At 42.2% G+C, this 20,373-nt stretch overlaps 2 protein-coding genes across 2 annotated transcripts; one reads left to right on the forward strand and one right to left on the reverse strand.

Moving 5' to 3' along the window:
• Window positions 1–8: 8 nt before the first annotated feature.
• Window positions 9–2,847, reverse strand: LOC121804852 (BTB/POZ and TAZ domain-containing protein 3-like). Its single transcript, XM_042204548.1, has 6 exons — window positions 2,646–2,847; window positions 1,362–1,705; window positions 1,144–1,274; window positions 765–1,071; window positions 373–686; window positions 9–288 (listed from the first exon to the last, which is right to left on the reverse strand). The coding sequence occupies exons 2-6, from the start codon at window positions 1,686–1,688 to the stop codon at window positions 168–170; spliced, it is 1,200 nt and encodes a 399-aa protein (XP_042060482.1). The 5' UTR covers window positions 1,689–1,705; window positions 2,646–2,847; the 3' UTR covers window positions 9–167.
• Window positions 2,848–13,122: 10,275 nt separating this feature from the next.
• On the forward strand, window positions 13,123–13,764 carry LOC121802670 (UDP glycosyltransferase 9-like). The gene has a single exon (XM_042202346.1). It carries the CDS (start codon window positions 13,123–13,125, stop codon window positions 13,762–13,764), a length of 642 nt encoding a protein of 213 aa, XP_042058280.1.
• Window positions 13,765–20,373: the final 6,609 nt, after the last annotated feature.

A 20,373-nucleotide genomic window follows, 5' to 3' on the forward strand; every position in this document is an offset into this window, starting at 1 on the left:
GGTGAAAATTAACTGAAGAAATCCAAGACAACAACTTTATAAGAAGACACTTAAATTGTTCTGTACATTTATATTTTTTTTCATTTCAGCTAAATTCTTACATTGATTATTTCAATCTGAATAAGGCCTGCTAAAATATTGGCCATATGTATTCACATTACTAAAAACTAAAACCTTCTAAATGAAAGCAGTTTCTGAGCATTCTTTGCTGCTGTCACTTTTCTCACCAACATTTTCCACTTAACCTCCTCTTTCTTGCTCTGTTGCATCATCTTCACCTTAAAATGCCTAACATTTTCCAAATATTTCCAATCAAATCTTTGATAAAAATCAATTTACATTCACAAAAGTGGTGTGTCATGTCACTCTTACCTGCAAAGAGGGACCTTGCAGTAGTCGGGGTCGTTGCACATGCGCGAGTGCAGCTCGAGCAGCTGCCACATGCGCTTGCAGTGCACGCACCCGCCGGGGACTTTCGTCCTGCATCCCGAGAAATGGCGGATCAGGGCCTCGAGCCCCTTGCACGCGGGGAAGCCACAGGCGACCTGGCTCCCTTTGAGAGCCTTGTCGCGAGGCCCGATTGTCCTGCACCCGTCCTTGCAGATGTGGAGCAGAGCCTCCATCGCCTCGTACAGCTGGACGTACACCTTCTTCTCTTCGACTTTTTTCAACCTCTCTTGCCTCCTCTGTGACACAGTTAGAACATAAGACGCTCTCTTCGAGGTCACTTTCCACTAGTATGTAGTAGAGGATTGGGAACTCACTGAATCTTCTTCGACAACGGACTCCACTAGCTCTTGCTCGAGGGTGGGATCAGCGCGCCTCATCACCTTCCACGCCTCGGTAGCGGAGATGCTTTTGAAGTCGCGAACTACCATACGCAGGCAGACGAAGGCAAGGCGTGGAGCGTCGCAGCTTCTTGATAGCTGCAGCACGTCTACGACGTTTTCTTTGGTCAGCCAGCCCCGTTCGAGCGTGTGTTCACAGACTTTTTTAAGCGATGGAACGACGTAAGAGTGTGATAGAACCAGTAAATGGAGGACAAACTTCTGCATCACCTCTTCTCCATAGCTGCACCATAAAAATCAGAATTTTGACATCTGAAATCATTAGAATATGAAAGAGTGAATGCTTTTTTCCTACCAAGATGAATAGAGGAAACGGATGAATGCACGAACCGCATCACACGGTACACCAGGAATCCGAATAGTTCTTACATGATTCTTGATTTTAGACTGCTGTAAAAGATTCCTAAGGACTGGAGATGCAATGCTCTACGGATCAACGAAACAAAAAACAAACTAGTCAGAAACTCAAACTTTGAATATAAAACAATGGAGTGATTGCTAAACTATGCTCACCAGAACACTTTGATGAGCAGCAATTATCGATCCATCGTCTGTCAAAATGTGCACATCGGCTCCATACCCCTCACTGAAGAGCTTCTCCCATATATCTTTCGTTTCCTTTGGAACGAAACATGATGCTGCAAGTCCCCTATTCGATCTTCTCCTAGGAAGTGGAGGAGGTTTTGGAATATCTAGACGGGGACGTGGTGAATGCCTTGCACTCTCAAGGAAGTCCAAATTAAAGGATGAATTCCCTCCCTCTATCTGTATAACGAAAGAGGGCTCAAACGAGTCAATAGAGGAGGACGGCCACGAGATCTCAACAGCCGAAGAGCCCATGAACCTCTATCGTTTACCTGCATTGTGGAACATTATAAGTAACAAGGCGTGACAAAACCAGCACGGAAGGAAACAGCTATGGAATCAGTAGCATTAGATAGCTTTGAGGCTTCTCCTTACAAGGGCATAAGTCTAAGAATTTTTCCATTTGAGATTTGTGGGAAGCTTGCAATGGAAACAACCTATTCTTGGAAAGAGATCCAACTAAGAGGACTACCATTGGCTAAGAGGATTAAGACAGCACCAAATTCATTTCAGGTGCCCCACCACATATATACTTTTCTTGAAAGAACTTCCATCAGAAGAAAAGAATTGTCCACACTGGTCTTTCTAAATGATCAATAATGGTTCGAAACCCCGACCTATCAGTGGAAAGGATCAAAGGAAAACGTCCTACCAACTAAGATGCGCTTCATCATCGACTAAAATACCCCGTGCTAATGAGAAAATAAATCAAGGTTTTTTCAATAAAGTCCATAATTTACATTTGTTCTAAAACTATTTTTGAAGGTTGGGGGATTGACCAGAAATCGACCAAACTTGTTGATTCTTTCGGAAATTTGCCCTTAACCCCACCCCCCTCGAATCCTCCCATCCGCCATCGAAGATTAACTCAAGCTCACCATTGAAATCCAGATAAACGGACCTTGCAATTAATGAATATCAATATTCTAATGGTTGAATTAAACAAAATTGTAGACATAAACCAAACATCATATAAAATCTAAGAATCAAGATTGGTCTTCTTCAAGAAACATTAAAGCACAGAACATCACCCAATTAGCCCAACATCTAAACCATTGAAAACAAAGCTTCCCTCTTCTAAAGATCAAAACTTTTTCACACATTCATAATCAAAGAGCCAAAATATGCACGCCACATTCAACCAATCCAAAAAAGAAACCAATAATTCATAAATAGAACAGTAGAAAACAGAGCACAAGCTGTGAAGCTTACCTGAAACAGAGTGACAAGTGATTTTTTTTATCAATTTGATTAATTATCAAAATACAATTGGTGAATTCAGCTTTTGTAGCTGAAATCAAGGGAAAAGAAATGGAGAAAAGGTGGCTGTGGAGATAAACACAATATTTGTGAACTGTAATAGAGAAAGAGAAGGTTTTGGCTGTTGGTGGAGTGGGTTTAGAAAGTCTTGTGACTAGTCTTTGCTTTTTCGATGAATGACGTGGATTCATTTATTGTTTTTCTCCGACCACTAATTTCAACTGACAAGATTCATGATTTGGCTGTTTTGGCATATGGGTATCCACAATGGTGGAGGCCACCAAAGGTGCCCGGCCACCATTCGTGGCTCTCTTGTGGCATTCACAATGGTAAAGGCCACGAAATGTATAAAAATAATAGGGCCACGAAATGTATAAAAATAATAGGGCCACGAAATGGGGCCCTCTCCAAAAAAAAAAATTTTGTTTGCTTTTATAATAATATTTTTTAATTTATATCTAATAAATTTTATTAGTCTTTAAATTTATGATATTTATAAATTTAATTAAAATAAAATAATTTGGATTGTAAATAAAAAAAATTCGCAAGCGGTTATCAGCAATTGCTTCAAGAATCATCGTCGGATGTCGGCCTTTGAAACCAGAAGTGAATTGCCCCTTCCAAGCCACCGGACAGTTCCTCCACTCCCAGTGCATGCAATCGATGCTCCCCAACATCCCTGGAAAATGATGTACAGTCCCGTGCATATCCATCAGACGTTGGCAATCATCAGCCGATGGCTTCCGTAGATACTCCCCTTTGAAGATATCCTTAATGCCCCTGCAAAACTGCCTCAACGTCTGTAGGGCAGTCGTTTCGCCCATCTGTAGGTATTCGTCGAACATGTCAGCGGGCCCGGCATATGCAAGCTGTCTAATTGCCATGGTACACTTCTGGTATGTCGACAAGCCGGGTCGGCCGGAGGCATCATATCGCAAGTTGAAGCACCTGAACCGCTGCGCCAAACACGTCGCTATATGGACGAAGAGACGTTGCGACATTCTGAATCACCGACGGAAAATTTCTGCCGGATAACGGGCGTTCTCGTTGAAGTAGTCCTCTATCAACCGACGGTCAGCCCCGGTATGATCACGGTCGAAAAATCGCCGATGATAGAATGGCCAAGGGACTGCCGTCGCCGCCGCCTCCGCCTCCGCCGCATCTTCTGCCTCGTCGGCTTCACGTTGCACCGCTGCAACAAGGTTTTGGAACTCCAGATCTACTGCTTGTTGGAATTGTTCATCGTCGGAATCCATAGTTCCAAGGTTATATAGAAATTGGAAGGAAAGATTGGAGCAAAATGGAAGTAAAATGGAGTTGGAAAAATGGAAATGAGAGTGTATATTTATAAAGTAATTTTCGAAACTTAAAAAAAAAAAAAAAAAAATTCCCGCGGCCCGCTGCAGTGGAGGGCCGCGGCTCCCACGGCTCAGCCGCGGCTCACCCTCAGCTCCCGGCCCTGCGCCCCGGCTCTCGGCTCTCTTGTCACGCCCGCATTTTCTAAGGATAGAAAACACGGTTGATCGCGACTAGGGGAGGGTTAAAGAAGCGGGGAAGAAAGGGGAAATCAACACAACTCAACCATAGCCCGAAACAAATGGGAATAGCTTGAATAAAATCAGAGTATCTCAACAATCAACAACTCAAAAATGAATATTATCTCAACGATACAAGAACTCAAAAGAAGGACAACTACTTAGCGGAAGCATTTGAGAGAAGGAATATGCCACGTGTGAAGACATGACACATTCTAAACACTTAATTTCTTCAACGGTCTTGCTCAACACCCACCGCGCCCGTCACGCTCAACCTGCAATTTTTAAAAGAAAAGCAGGGCTGAGTACTTGATGCACTCAGTGAACTCATGCCGAAAATATTTTATAAAAAGTATTTATCATGCCACCATTGAGTGACCTTGGGGTTTTAACTTTAGAAATCGCCCAAGACACTAAAATCATTTCCATCGTAAAACTCGGTTGATCAACCATTTTCCCATAGCTATCTCCCATATCTGATCCATTGATGACAAGGAACGTGGCCACATTCCAAGTCACTAGACCGGCCGACCCAAAAGACGGCTCACGATCTCCATAGGTGTACACTAGCCTGAATAGGGACTCACTCCCTAGACAGACCCGAATTCGATTATCCATTGATGGCAAAAGCCACATCAGATAGGTTCCATAGAATAAAACAAAACACGGCATGGCAAATATTCATATCATTTTCACATAAAAAGTATACTTAGGGCATTGCCCTTATTTAAAAAGAAAGCCCACCTCGCTTGCTTATACCGCACAATCACGACTTTACGCAACCCTTTACTCTTGGTACCCTCGTACGTGCAACAACCCTTGTCAATATCACCACACAATCAGGTTTTCCATTATTACAATTATCATGCATGTCCTATCGTTCCTTTCATCGTTTTCTTAGATTGTCCATTCCCGAACGTTCATCAACATAAGGAAAAACATGCCATAATACTTCTCAACGTGTTACACATAATCATGCCATAGGATACCTTCTTAAATCATACATGCATCATATAATTCATTAAAACTTAGCAACAAGTGATATTTTCACCTAACAACAAAACTGGCAGAATTGCGCGGTTGGTTTGTAAAAATCATTTAAAATTCATCCGGTCTCCGTTGGGGCTGAAACTTTTCCACAATATAGTAGACACATAAAATATCATTCAATTAAAATTTCACATAAAAAATAATCTTTTTAGGTCGGTCAAATCGAAAACGTAACTCCCTGGTCGAGAAAAACAATTTCTGGCAGAACTGCGCAGTCAACTTCAAAAATTCACCAAAAATACATCTTTCGTCCAAATAAGTTGAAATTCACACACCACACAGAAGACACCTTAAGGTTTACTCAGAAAAAAGAATCGTATAAAAAGGAGTTCGTTTGGTCGGTCAAACATGCGTCGGAACCTACTGTCCGAATACTACAGATTTCATGCTCCAAAATTCGAGTTATCCTAAATGAATGCAAGGAAATCAAGGCTGGGAATTGATCGGTGATTACCTTCTTAGGTGGCAGAAAACTCTCTTCTCCAACTCGGTTCTTTCTCTAAATTTTAGTTCCTGGTTTTTCTTGGTATTGAATTTATGTGTAGAAAGATCGTGGGATTGACTGGATATATATAGGCAAAACTGATAGATATTGATGGATTTGGTGGTTGGAGAGATTTTAGGGAGTATAGATATGGGGAAATCGTTTGGTGATATGGTTTAGAGAAATATATTTGACCAAGTCAACTAGAAAAAGATTTAATTAGATTTATTTGATTTTTTTTTTCTTTTTTTTTACGGGTGTTACAATCTACCCATCTTAACAAAAATTTCGTCCCGAAATTTACTTACGTCCTTCGAATACAGAATTTCTCCATCATCTTGTCTTCCAAGCAGCTTCCTCATGTCGCTTAATTAACATTGTAGTTGAAAGTCACATCGCTGCCACTTTTAATAAATTACGCGAGATTAGACTATATTAAATTAAATTGCGCACTTCGCATCATCCCTCCTTGTCTTGCACCCTCTTTTGCATTTGAACTTCATTTCGTCTTCGCTATCTTCCACTTCTTGAAATCTTCTTCGTCTTCTTTTTGTTCTTGTCGTTCATGGAAAACGTAGGAAATAGTAAAATAGTTCACACATCAAGCTTGCTCGAACATTTCACGCAATTCCAAGAAAAAGTTTCATGGTCCACCGGCATCCATTCGCACTCTCGATCTCCTTGCCTCGTTGTGCCTTGACAAATTAGCGGTTCTCCCCAAACTTTCAGATTTTCGTTCATTTTTGTCACTCGGGAAAGTGATAGATTATCTCAACTTAAAACTACGGTTCGCGTGTATTCAATCTAGCCTACAACATAAGCACTCTATGTTCGCAACACATTTCACCACCTCATAGATCAACAAATATCACATTTAAAGCCATTCATACTTCAAATAACAAGTATAATACACAACATTTTCACATCACATAGCAAAACACTTTCGAACTTCACATTTATATTCAAAACTTTTGAAACAAAATTTTCTTTACAGTTCCACACTTTCCTCAAAAATTTCCACTATCTCACATTTAAAGTAAAAGTTTTGACTCAAAACTAAAACGTAATTTCGCATCAACTTTCATCCTTCGTATAAAACACTCCATAGAACAACACATCATACTTTGCACATCATAACGTAAATATCATCGCACTTCCATAGCTCAAGTTTCCAAACGAAAAAGTTAAAACTAGTTTTCTCGAAACTCAAAAATTTTTGAACAATTCATAAACACAACATTTTCCATTGATCAAGTCTTTTCGTAAATGATAAGTCACCCCATTGCAAGACATATATCTTTTTATCACTATAGATTTTCATCTTCTCACAAAACACATATACACATATATATATTTTTTTATTACCACATCTCCTCTATCCCGATGTAAAACATACTTTGTTTTCATAACCATAGCTCATCTATCCCATTGCAAAACATACTTTGTTTTAATAACCATAGCTCTTCTATCCAATTGTAAAACATACTCTTTTTTTTTCATAACCATAGCTTCTGAAAACTTTCTCATAAATATTTTTCATAAAATAAATTACCTCTTTCTTGATTGAGCGTGGCGAAGTGGGATGTTGAGCCTTCAATACATAATTATTATCATTATTATTTTAGTCTAGCGAAACAAGTCTAGACTAAGACAGAAAAAGACTCTCGGGTCCAGAGCGGAAAGAAAAATTGCTCTGATACCACTTTGTCACGCCCGCATTTTCTAAGGATAGAAAACACGGTTGATCGCGACTAGGGGAGGGTTAAAGAAGCGGGGAAGAAAGGGGAAATCAACACAACTCAACCATAGCCCGAAACAAATGGGAATAGCTTGAATAAAATCAGAGTATCTCAACAATCAACAACTCAAAAATGAATATTATCTCAACGATACAAGAACTCAAAAGAAGGACAACTACTTAGCGGAAGCATTTGAGAGAAGGAATATGCCACGTGTGAAGACATGACACATTCTAAACACTTAATTTCTTCAACGGTCTTGCTCAACACCCACCGCGCCCGTCACGCTCAACCTGCAATTTTTAAAAAGAAAAGCAGGGCTGAGTACTTGATGCACTCAGTGAACTCATGCCGAAAATATTTTATAAAAAGTATTTATCATGCCACCATTGAGTGACCTTGGGGTTTTAACTTTAGAAATCGCCCAAGACACTAAAATCATTTCCATCGTAAAACTCGGTTGATCAACCATTTTCCCATAGCTATCTCCCATATCTGATCCATTGATGACAAGGAACGTGGCCACATTCCAAGTCACTAGACCGGCCGACCCAAAAGACGGCTCACGATCTCCATAGGTGTACACTAGCCTGAATAGGGACTCACTCCCTAGACAGACCCGAATTCGATTATCCATTGATGGCAAAAGCCACATCAGATAGGTTCCATAGAATAAAACAAAACACAGCATGACAAATATTCATATCATTTTCACATAAAAAGTATACTTAGGGCATTGCCCTTATTTAAAAAGAAAGCCCACCTCGCTTGCTTATACCGCACAATCACGACTTTACGCAACCCTTTACTCTTGGTACCCTCGTACGTGCAACAACCCTTGTCAATATCACCACACAATCAGGTTTTCCATTATTACAATTATCATGCATGTCCTATCGTTCCTTTCATCGTTTTCTTAGATTGTCCATTCCCGAACGTTCATCAACATAAGGAAAAACATGCCATAATACTTCTCAACGTGTTACACATAATCATGCCATAGGATACCTTCTTAAATCATACATGCATCATATAATTCATTAAAACTTAGCAACAAGTGATATTTTCACCTAACAACAAAACTGGCAGAATTGCGCGGTTGGTTTGTAAAAATCATTTAAAATTCATCCGGTCTCCGTTGGGGCTGAAACTTTTCCACAATATAGTAGACACATAAAATATCATTCAATTAAAATTTCACATAAAAAATAATCTTTTTAGGTCGGTCAAATCGAAAACGTAACTCCCTGGTCGAGAAAAACAATTTCTGGCAGAACTGCGCAGTCAACTTCAAAAATTCACCAAAAATACATCTTTCGTCCAAATAAGTTGAAATTCACACACCACACAGAAGACACCTTAAGGTTTACTCAGAAAAAAGAATCGTATAAAAAGGAGTTCGTTTGGTCGGTCAAACATGCGTCGGAACCTACTGTCCGAATACTACAGATTTCATGCTCCAAAATTCGAGTTATCCTAAATGAATGCAAGGAAATCAAGGCTGGGAATTGATCGGTGATTACCTTCTTAGGTGGCAGAAAACTCTCTTCTCCAACTCGGTTCTTTCTCTAAATTTTAGTTCCTGGTTTTTCTTGGTATTGAATTTATGTGTAGAAAGATCGTGGGATTGACTGGATATATATAGGCAAAACTGATAGATATTGATGGATTTGGTGGTTGGAGAGATTTTAGGGAGTATAGATATGGGGAAATCGTTTGGTGATATGGTTTAGAGAAATATATTTGACCAAGTCAACTAGAAAAAGATTTAATTAGATTTATTTGATTTTTTTTTTCTTTTTTTTTTTACGGGTGTTACATCTCTGCAATGGGGGGCCACGCACCGAGCCGCGGGCCGCGGCTCCCCCATTGTGGACACTCATGTATACCTAATATTCACCATGGGTTTAGAATTTTAGCACTGCATAATCATTCAGATAGTATGATTTTCTTGTCTCTGCTATGATTTTTATTTTTTAATTTGTAACTTTTTGTTTAATTATATTCTATAAGTTATCGATTAATAAATTCTGATTTTCCATTTTAATTTGTCCATAAAAATAATTTAATTCCTTTGAGTAGATGTTTCTATCTATTGAGATTGAGATAGACTCTAGAATTAATTTCGTTCCATATTTGATAGATTCTTCTACCTAACTAGATATAATGAATAAGATAATTTTATCTTTTTCATCTCTTTCATACTTTATTAGATTAGGATTAAAATTCGTACAACCTACACCAAGATTATTAATAGTGGATAAAAGTACTCTATCTGCTTGCGAATAAAAGAGACCCTTTGTCATTTTGGGATATTCGTCAATAAAATACATATTTACTCTTTTTCATCTAGTCCATTTATAAAAATATGATCCATATTTTACGAACTTTTCCACTTATTTTCTTTAGACTAAAGTAAAAAATTGGTCTTGTACCTTTGCTCAAAACCACTTTTTGGTAACCTATTAAGTGTGTTAGCTTATAGTGAATATATTTTGGTCCAATTTCCTAAAAAATTACTGATTAACAATTTAATCATGCTTTGACATGATTGATGAGTTACAAATAGACCAATACCAATATTATGAAAATTGTATACAAATTTCATACCAAATATGCTATGGAATATGGAAGTCACTTTAATTGTTTTGTATTTTTATCAGCTCATATAAGTATAATTTTAAATTCAGTCTAGTTCAAGCCAACTCACTTATTAAGCGGGTTGAACTCATATACATTAAAAAAAAAATCAACTAAATTCAGTCCACTTTATATTTGTGCGACTGGACTGAGCTCCAATTTAAGCTGACCTCAAATGATTGTGACAAGAATAACTACCAACGGAATAAAACATGTTGCTAATTTTGTCAGTTACACTTAACATATTGATAAATTCCTTAATGATGAGATTAAATGCATTCTTGTTTTCCTAAAAAAATTTGATTCCTTAAAAAATAAAAACTGACCCGTATTTTGAAAGAGACAACTTCTTGATTTATTTCCAACAGGCATAATGACGAGATTTAATTTATTAAAGGGAGTCAAGTTTGTAATTAGATACTATTACCATATAAATATGATGAAGAAATCAATTAAAAAGTGGAAAAGGGTAAACTACAGATATCTAGTACTAAAAAGTTGTAATTTTTTGATGCAAAGAATTGTTAAGTCTTTTGGCCCAATTTCCTTTTTTAGGAAATATCGACTTATTCGAATTTTCTAGAAAAATAAAAGAATGTGGGTGGGGCTTGGGTGGCTGCTAAATTCCAAGATTGGACGGTTGCCACCCCCCTGCATAAACACTGTCACATTTCTATCTTATGGGTTAAATCACCACCTAGTTTTGCTATATTTATTTGTATAAATAAATTAAATTAACACAATATAAATACCGTGCAAACAACAAGTACTAATATGGTGCGATAGTATAAATTCATGCAATAAATCATAAATTTCACGTGAATCTTTAACCATCGCATAAATTACCTTGTACAAATTGGGGCATCGGTTTCTAATTCACGACGTCATAAATCCTTGGAATATTTCCAATTAAAATTGTAAAATTGAATCGGACTGAAATAAGGCCGGGGTTGTATTGTCAGTGAAATGATGCAGGCTTATGTGGTTACTTTTGTGGCTGAAATATGACTACTGAAATCGGCCCACTACTAGGGAATTTTCTTGTAATACTACTTATTTTTTTAAATATTTTAATACTACTGGTGGAGTATAATTAGTTTTTAAGAACTAACTATAAATACATAATTATAAATATTTTAACACCTTCTATAAATACATGATCATTAAACAATAGATCATAACACCTTCTAGAAACTATAATCATTATTCCTTCGTCCCCCATTTCCAATTCTCTATTTTAGCCCGTCCCTTATTAATTGCCCTAATGTGTTTTTAACTATTTTTGACAGTATACCTTATATTCCATTGACTCATTTTACTTATATTTTATCACACTCCTCCGTCCGCGAATAGGAGTCCCGTTTTTCATTTTAGTCTGCCCGCTAATAAAAGTTCTGGTTCATTTTTACTCCACTAACCCATTACACTCATATTTTATTTAAAACGAATATATATATATATATATATATATATATATATATATCACTTTTATATATACATATATATATAGGGTTGTGATCAATGTCGAACCAATTTTAAAGACCGAACTAGAGACCAAATCTGGGCCATTAGATCTAGTTTTTTTGATGAGATGTGCTGCTGTGTAAATTTTTCGGTCTTCATTACAAGCCCATTTTACTTCATTGTATAGGTTTATTACTTCATTCCGTACGTAATACCTTGAAACTACAACATGTTTTTACTTTCTTACAGTAGGTTTTGAAATGATTCAACATATGTTTCATTTGAATTCATTGACCTGAGTTTTTACTTTATTTACATTAAAAAATGTAATTTATTCAAGTGCGTTTATTACTTCATACAGAAACGTTATTACTTCATTGGATAAGGTTTTTACTTCATTCCAGTAGGACTTCACATACTTCATTCCAATAATTTATTGCATCATTCCATGTGTTTATTACACCATATCAACGTTGTGGCGGTGGTGATAGATATTGTAGAGAGATAGAACGGCATGCGACGACGAAACCGCATTTACGTACTGGAATGAAGTAATAATCCTACTGGAATGAAGTAAAAACCTACTGGAATGAAGTAAGGACCTACTGGAATGAAGTTAAATCTTTGTAACATGTTTGTATGACTTATTTACCTTCGGATGAATTAAAATAGGCTCGTGATGAAGGCGAAAATAAATGATAAATCTGTGCCTCTCATCCATAAAAAACTAGATAAAAAACCCTAATTTGGTATGGTTCGGTGGTTCGATCTTTAAGAGTGGATTTGTGAATAATGGGACTATATATATATATATATATATATATATATATATATATATATAAAAGTGATATTCATATTTTACTAACTTTTTTTCACCTATTTTTTTAATATTTTTAAAATATGTGCCAAAAAATTAAAATTTCTAATTCGGCCCACTATAAAGGCCCTTACGATGGCATTTTTTAATATTTTATTACTTTATTACTATGATTAGTTTTTAAGAACTAACTAGAATACATTACTTATCATATAGTATAATCATAACACCTTCTATAAATATAAATCAAATAAGTCATACTCCTTCCGTTTCCCATTAGAGTTATATCTCACTTTTAATATAAATGCTATTATATGGTATTGAGTATCATGGCCAATTATCTACTAAATATTAAAACTCTTGCCCAAACTTATAAATATTTATAATAATGGCCAAAACTCGCGTTATATATATATGTATAGATAGATAGATATAGATGACAAGTAGATTCTACCATTCAACTAAATCACTACACTTATATTCTATTATAAAATTAGTACTATATTACATTGAAATTCATATTTTACTATTTTATTTGTTTTAATTTTTCTTCACAAAATTAAATAATTTCTAAAGCTTATTTCAAGTGAAAATAAGACTAAAAAATTATCATAAATACTCATCAAACATTAATGACCGCACAATAGCACCAGCCCCAGAAGGAGCTGCATATCTTTGTAACCAAATTACACATGCAACAATGGCAGAATTACCACACGTCCTAATCCTCCCCTACCCGGCGCAGGGCCACATCAACCCGGCCCTCGCCTTCGCCACCCGCCTCGCCTCCATGCGCCTCTCCGTCACCGTCCTCGTCACCACCGACTTCATCAACAATGCAACCGTCTCCTCCTCCTCCTCCCCCTCCGTCTCCATCGCCCCCATCTCCGACGGAAAGGAGAAAATCGCCGCCTCCGAGTCCTTCGAGGCCTACTTCCGCCGCTTCACATCCATCCTCCCAGCCAGCCTCGCCCAATTCATCGACCAAAACAAGCGCTCCGCCTCCCCCGCAAAGCTCCTCGTCTACGACTCAACCATGCCGTGGGCCCTGGACGTGGCCCGGGCCCATGGCCTGCTCTGCGCGTCGCTTTTCACGATGTCGGCGGCGGCCTCTGCGATTTTCTACCATTTGAGAAATGGGGGGGTGAGGTATCCTTATGAGGAATGTGGGGAGGTGAGGCTGCCTTCGCTTGGGGTCAAGGATTTGCCTTACCTCGTTGCGTTTATGGATGAGAAGCAGACCATTCTCAACCATCTTTGTGGCCAGTTCTTGAATCTTGAGAAGGCGGATTGGATCTTCATCAACACGTTCGATGTTAAGAGTCACCTACTCCTAACGTGAATATTCCGTCCAATTCTCCAAGTAACACAAGCCTTCCGGCGCCTTCAACGAGAAGGTCGGCGGATGATTCCTGTTCTGGCGCGAAGAACGCTCTTCGTCGGCAGAGATTTAAGATTTCGCGAGTATTACGCAAGATAATTGGGCAAATAATTCTGTATTGATAATGAAGATGGAACACGAATAGCCCTATTTATAATCTATGGACCCTAGGGTTGGTTCGACCTATCCTAATAACATCGGGAAAGAACCAACAAAGAAAACCCGACGGAAATAATAAAAAAATAAATAATTTCCATAATGACTAAATTATTACCAAAAATATCTAACTAATTAACTAAAAGACTCAAATCCCATTAAGGAATCGGTTGGGGGCTTCAAGCGATCCCGAGGGCGGAGCTGCCGGCTGTCGCCGGAGCTGGCGACGGTTCTCTCTCCGCTTCTTCATCATCCTCAGCTGGCGTTTCGTGATCGTCCTCCGCCTCTTCATCAAACCCAGTTGCTGATTGAACTGTTTGATCGGCCACCCCTGCTTCTTCTACTCCGTCCTCTGCCTCGGCGGCTTCTACTCCGTCCTCTGCCTCAGCAGCTGCCTTGCCTTCCGTGGGTGGCGGTGATGGTGTGTTCGTAACAACTCCCCCTCCCTTTGCGACGCCGTTGTCCTCAAGGGCGAGAGTTGGAAAGCGCTTGCGGATTTCTGACAATGGTTCCCACGAGGGCGAATCCGTGCCGTCCGACCAACGCACCAAAACGTGCTCCATCGCCTCGCCGCCATGCCACATTGTCTGGGACTCCAAAATGCGCACCGGGTAAGCAACGGGTCTGCTTCCATTGAATGCCGCCGGCAGGGGCACCACCGGGTCACCAGGCACGAACGCTCGTAATAAACTGACATGGAAAACGTTATGTACGCGGCTGCCCTCGGGCAGACGTAGCTTGTAAGCTACCGGACCTATTCTCTCCAAGATCTCAAAAGGACCGTAGAAACGCTTGGCCAACTTAGCAGAAACCGGCCTAGCGACCGAGTGCTGACGATACGGTTGTAACTTCAACCACACAAAGTCCCCAACCTCGAACTCGACGTGACGACGGTGTTTATTCGCCGCTGCGCTCATTTGCTGTTGGGCTTTCGCAAGGTTGCGCCGAAGTTCGACCAGGAGCGCACCCCGCTCCCTAATCAAGTCAGCCACGTTGGGAGGAGTTCTGTTGGACGGCGGTGTCGCGACCAACGTCGGAGGTTCTCGGCCGTACAAGGCACGAAACGGTGACATACCTATCCCGGCATGGTGAAAACAATTCAAAGCTAACTCCGCCCAAGGCAGAAAGTTGGACCACGCCGATGGCCGGTCTGCCGTGAAGGCGCGGAGGTACTGCTCAAGGCCCTTATTCCTAATCTCCGTTTGTCCGTCAGACTGCGGATGATAGGCCGTTGAGAAATGTAGCTTTGTGCCACTAAGGCGCAGGGTCTCCTTCCATACGGCATTCAAGAAAACCGGATCACGATCCGAGACTAATGTTTTAGGAAACCCATGATGGCGGACCACAGTATTGACGAAGAGATGCGCCACGCGTAATGCGTCGAAACGGGTGGGCAAAGCTGCAAAATGGGCGTATTTCGAAAGCCTATCTACAACCACCATGATAGTAGTATATCCGCGGGACTGCGGCAAGCCCGTGATGAAGTCCATCGAGACGTCTTCCCACACTTGGGATGGAACGGGCAACGGTTGAAGGAGTCCGACCGGTTTCTGTGTCGAGTACTTCGTTGATTGACAGACGATACACGCATCCACAAAGTCCCGTACCTCCTTCCGCATTTTGGGCCAATAAAAACCCGCTGCTAACAGCCGGAAGGTGCGGTCGTGGCCAGGATGACCGGCCAGCGGCATGCAATGATGCTCCTCCAAAAGTAGCCTCTTCATGGCCGACGATGGGCTGACAAGAACTCGACGGTTAAAATGAACCAGGCCATCTGCCCATGATAGGTGTACCGGGGCGTCTCCTGACTTGATCTTTGCGGTCAGTTCCACCAAATCGGGGAATGTCGCGGTCTCTGTGCGGAGTGCATCTAGCAGGTGCGGAAGTGGATGAGCCACTGTTGCCAACATAGTGGTCTCGGCGACGTCCGCGGGATCCACCGGAGATGTCTCGGCCGCCGGTGCCGAGCCCGACTCCTCGCGGCGTGAAAGGGCGTCAGCTGCTTTATTCGATATCCCTTTCTTGTATTCAATTCGGAACTTGTACCCCATTAACTTCCTGACGTACATTTGTTGATCCGGTGTATGAACAATCTGTTGGAATAATTCCTTTAAGCTCTTTTGATCCGAACGAATCACAAACTCCCTTCCCAACAAGTATTGGTGCCACTTTTGAACTGCTTCCACAATGGCAAACAACTCTTTATGATAGGTAGACGCTGCCCTTCGTCGGGGACCCAATTTTTTGCTAAAGAATGCGATGGGATGGGTGTCCTGAATGAGCACTGCTCCAATGCCCACATCCGAAGCATCCGTCTCAATGCAAAACTGTTTTGAGAAATCTGGCAGGCTCAGAACTGGCGCCGACGTCATCGCCGTTTTAAGGGCGTCGAAAGCGGATCTGGCCGTGTCATTCCAATTGAAGGCATCTTTCTTTAGTAAATCGGTGAGAGGAGCTGCAATCATTGCGTAGTTCGCGACGAAGCGACGATAATATCCGGTCAATCCCAAAAATCCCCGCAACTGTTTAACTGACCGCGGCGTAGGCCAAGCTGTCATAGCCTCTATTTTTGACGGATCTGCCTTTAAAAGCCCTGCTGTAATGAGATGGCCTAAGTATTCGACCGTTGTGCTACAGAAAGAGCACTTGGTCAACTTCACAAAAAATTGGTGGGCCCGTAATAAGGAAAGCACCTCGGTTAAGTGCTCGCAATGAGTTTCCAGGGACGGGCTATACACCAAAATATCATCGAAGAATACGATGACAAATTTCCGAAGTAGAGGCTGAAATATCCCGTTCATTGCTGCTTGGAACGTGGAAGGAGCGTTGGTCAGGCCGAAAGGCATGACCAAAAATTCAAAGTGACCATCGTGAGTCCGGAATGCGGTTTTAAAAATATCCTCCCCATGCATCCGAATCTGGTGATACCCTGAACGTAAGTCCAACTTGGTAAAGAACTTTGCCGCCCCTAGTTCGTCGAATAGTTCGTCCGCGGTCGGGATCGGAAAATGGTCCGGGACCGTGGCCGAGTTCAGTGCGCGATAATCTATGCAGAACCTGAACGACCCATCCTTCTTCCGAATCAACAACACCGGAGAGGAGAAAGGGCTCTGGCTTCTCTGTATTATCCCTTGCTCCAACATCTCTTGGACCTGGCGCTCGATCTCGTTCTTCTGAAAGTACGGATAACGGTAGGGTCGCACGTTAATTGGTTTGGTGTTAGGGAGCAAATGGATCTTATGATCGAACGCGCGTTTTGGTGGCATCCCTATTGGCAAGGCGAACACCTGCTGGTGAGCCTCCAATACCTCTCTGACCGGCTGTGGTAACTCCGGGGGAAAACATGGCTCGCCGGATAATAGGTCCCCCGTCTCTGGCTCTGGTTCCAAAGGCACAATTTCATAGAATTCATGTGCTGGGGAGTGTGCGGCCAACAACATTAACGCGTGTAGGGATAGCTGCTGCGGTCCCGGCCTATCCCCCTTCAACATAATCGACTTCTCTCCCTGCCGGAATTCTAAGGTCTTTCCCACAAAATCTGCCGAGATCTTGCCCAGTGATTCGAGCCAATCCATCCCCAGAATCACATCTGCTCCATGCACCTCTAGAATGTGTAAATCCACCAGAAACTGGACACCTTGCATGGTCAACTTCGTGCGACGCGACACGTGTGCACATAATAGCGAGGCCCCGTTTCCTACGTATACCCGAAAAGGGCGAATAGGCGTTAATGCGAGCTGGAGGCGCTCCGCAATCCGCGGGTGCAGGAAGTCGTGGGTGCTCCCTGTATCAATAAGTACGCCCACCTCCGTCACGCCAATATTCCCTGTCACCCGGAACGGCCTAGACCGGCTATTCCCGTTTAAAGAGTGCAGATGGGATAAGTCCTCTGTGATGACCTGATCTTCCTGCAATTGATAGTCCGTCGCCGGAGGTGCGTCGTCGTCGTCCTCTTCTCCAACATAGCACAACAACTTCACCGCGCATACATGTCCCGGAACATATTTCTCGGGGCAATGCCAACACAACCCCTTCCTAGACCTTTCTGATTTCTCCGCTAGCGATACCCTGATTGGGGCGGCCCGTGAGGTAGGCGACGGGCCCCCAGCCTGATGTGGGGCGGTGCCGTCGCTGAATTGCTGTGGTCTGCTGCGCCCGGTGTTCCTGACTCGCTCCTAACCGTAGCGCCAATGCCATTGCTTCGGCCAATGACTGCGGTTGCTGCAACTCTACCGTCTCCTGGAGTGGTTGCTTAAGTCCTTCAATAAAAATCGGTATCAATGCCTCGTCTGAAAGACCCTGGTCCCTGTCTAAATACTTCTCGAAAGTGTTGTGATAGTCTGCGACAGAACTCGTTTGCACCAACTTAGCAAGGGGTCCTGTATAGTTCTTAAAACTTTGGGGGTCGAACCGGTGGCGCACGTCTTCTAGAAATTCCGGCCACGTGACGTAAGGATTGTTCCTCTGGTAATTAAAAATCCATTCCGCGGCCGGGGGTTCGAATAACATAACCGTATAATGCAGTCTGTCTTCCTCGGGCGTAAGTTTATGGTTAAAGTAATATTCCACACGAGAAATCCAATTTGTCGCGTTTGACCCGTCGAAGTGTGGGGCTCGCATGGAGATCCCCGTGTTATCCTCTCCCCCCTGTCGACACAAGGCCTGCTCCCGATGTCGGGGGCTATCCCAGGCCGTCGGGCGTCGGCCCAGGGGAGCCCCTCGCGTGCGTGTCTGCGGCGAGTCCCAATTAGTTGGACGTCGGGGTCGCGGTCCACCCGGCACGCCCTCCTCCCGGCGGTACGAATCATAGGCTCGGTGAGATTCTCGTTTCCCGCCTCGTGGCGGTCGGCCCCCACGAGTAATGAAGCGGTGTCTAGGGTTCGAGCCCTTCGGGAGGCCATACGAATTTCGGTGGATATGGTACTCCTGATCGTCGGAATCATAATCCTCGGTAGAGAAGTAGGCCTCCTGTGCAGGCGGGCCCTCTATCACATCCATCCGGCGATCGGAGCTATCCATGCGCATCTCCAATTGATCGAAACGCGACATGATTTGCTCAAAGCCGCGTGTGATGGGGTCGACGCTCCCCCCCCAGGGGTCGCTCCCCGTCGCGATATGTATCGCGCGCCTGGTGCCGCGGTTGTCCAGCCGGGTCCCGGATCGCAACCCCAGCCTGGCGGCGAGACGATTCCGCCCCCAATTCCGTCGCGTTGGCTCCTGTGAGCGGCGGTCGGGGCGGGCTGTTGATGTTCATTAAATCCAAGAGTACGGGATGAAAGCACCACTTGTTAAGAGTCACCTACTCCTAACGTGAATATTCCGTCCAATTCTCCAAGTAACACAAGCCTTCCGGCGCCTTCAACGAGAAGGTCGGCGGATGATTCCTGTTCTGGCGCGAAGAACGCTCTTCGTCGGCAGAGATTTAAGATTTCGCGAGTATTACGCAAGATAATTGGGCAAATAATTCTGTATTGATAATGAAGATGGAACACGAATAGCCCTATTTATAATCTATGGACCCTAGGGTTGGTTCGACCTATCCTAATAACATCGGGAAAGAACCAACAAAGAAAACCCGACGGAAATAATAAAAAAATAAATAATTTCCATAATGACTAAATTATTACCAAAAATATCTAACTAATTAACTAAAAGACTCAAATCCCATTAAGGAATCGGTTGGGGGGCTTCAAGCGATCCCGAGGGCGGAGCTGCCGGCCGTCCCCCTGACCAGCCGTCGCCGGAGCTGGCGACGGTTCTCTCTCCGCTTCTTCATCATCCTCAGCTGGCGTTTCGTGATCGTCCTCCGCCTCTTCATCAAACCCAGTTGCTGATTGAACTGTTTGATCGGCCACCCCTGCTTCTTCTACTCCGTCCTCTGCCTCGGCGGCTTCTACTCCGTCCTCTGCCTCAGCAGCTGCCTTGCCTTCCGTGGGTGGCGGTGATGGTGTGTTCGTAACATTCGACATGCTCGAGAAAGAGGTGCGTACTTGTTGTAATTTGTTGTCGTCGTCTAATGATACGCAATCAAAATAATGGGTGAAAATTTGTTCAGATTCATAACAAATATGGTTAATTGCCTTAAAAACATTAAAGTTTGGTCAAATTTTGGTTTGCAACCCGGAAACATCATATTTGTATCTCACAACAAAAAAATCTGTTTATCTAATATATTGTTGACGACATCATTTACCTCATTGGCATGAGACTTTTTTGCTGCCATATTACACAAACTTGATGTGATGAGAGAACAAATCTAAATTTCATAATTTTCCCAGGTCTAATATTTAGCGTCGCGCAATAGACTGACAAAAATTTGACCGAACTTCATGTTTTTTTTTTGCCATTTGCCTTACGAATATTGTGAATGTGTTATCTTAAAGAACTTACATGTTGCATTATCACATCCAACGA

This window comes from Salvia splendens, chromosome 5, assembly GCF_004379255.2.
Source record: "Salvia splendens isolate huo1 chromosome 5, SspV2, whole genome shotgun sequence".
NCBI lineage: Eukaryota > Viridiplantae > Streptophyta > Magnoliopsida > Lamiales > Lamiaceae > Salvia > Salvia splendens.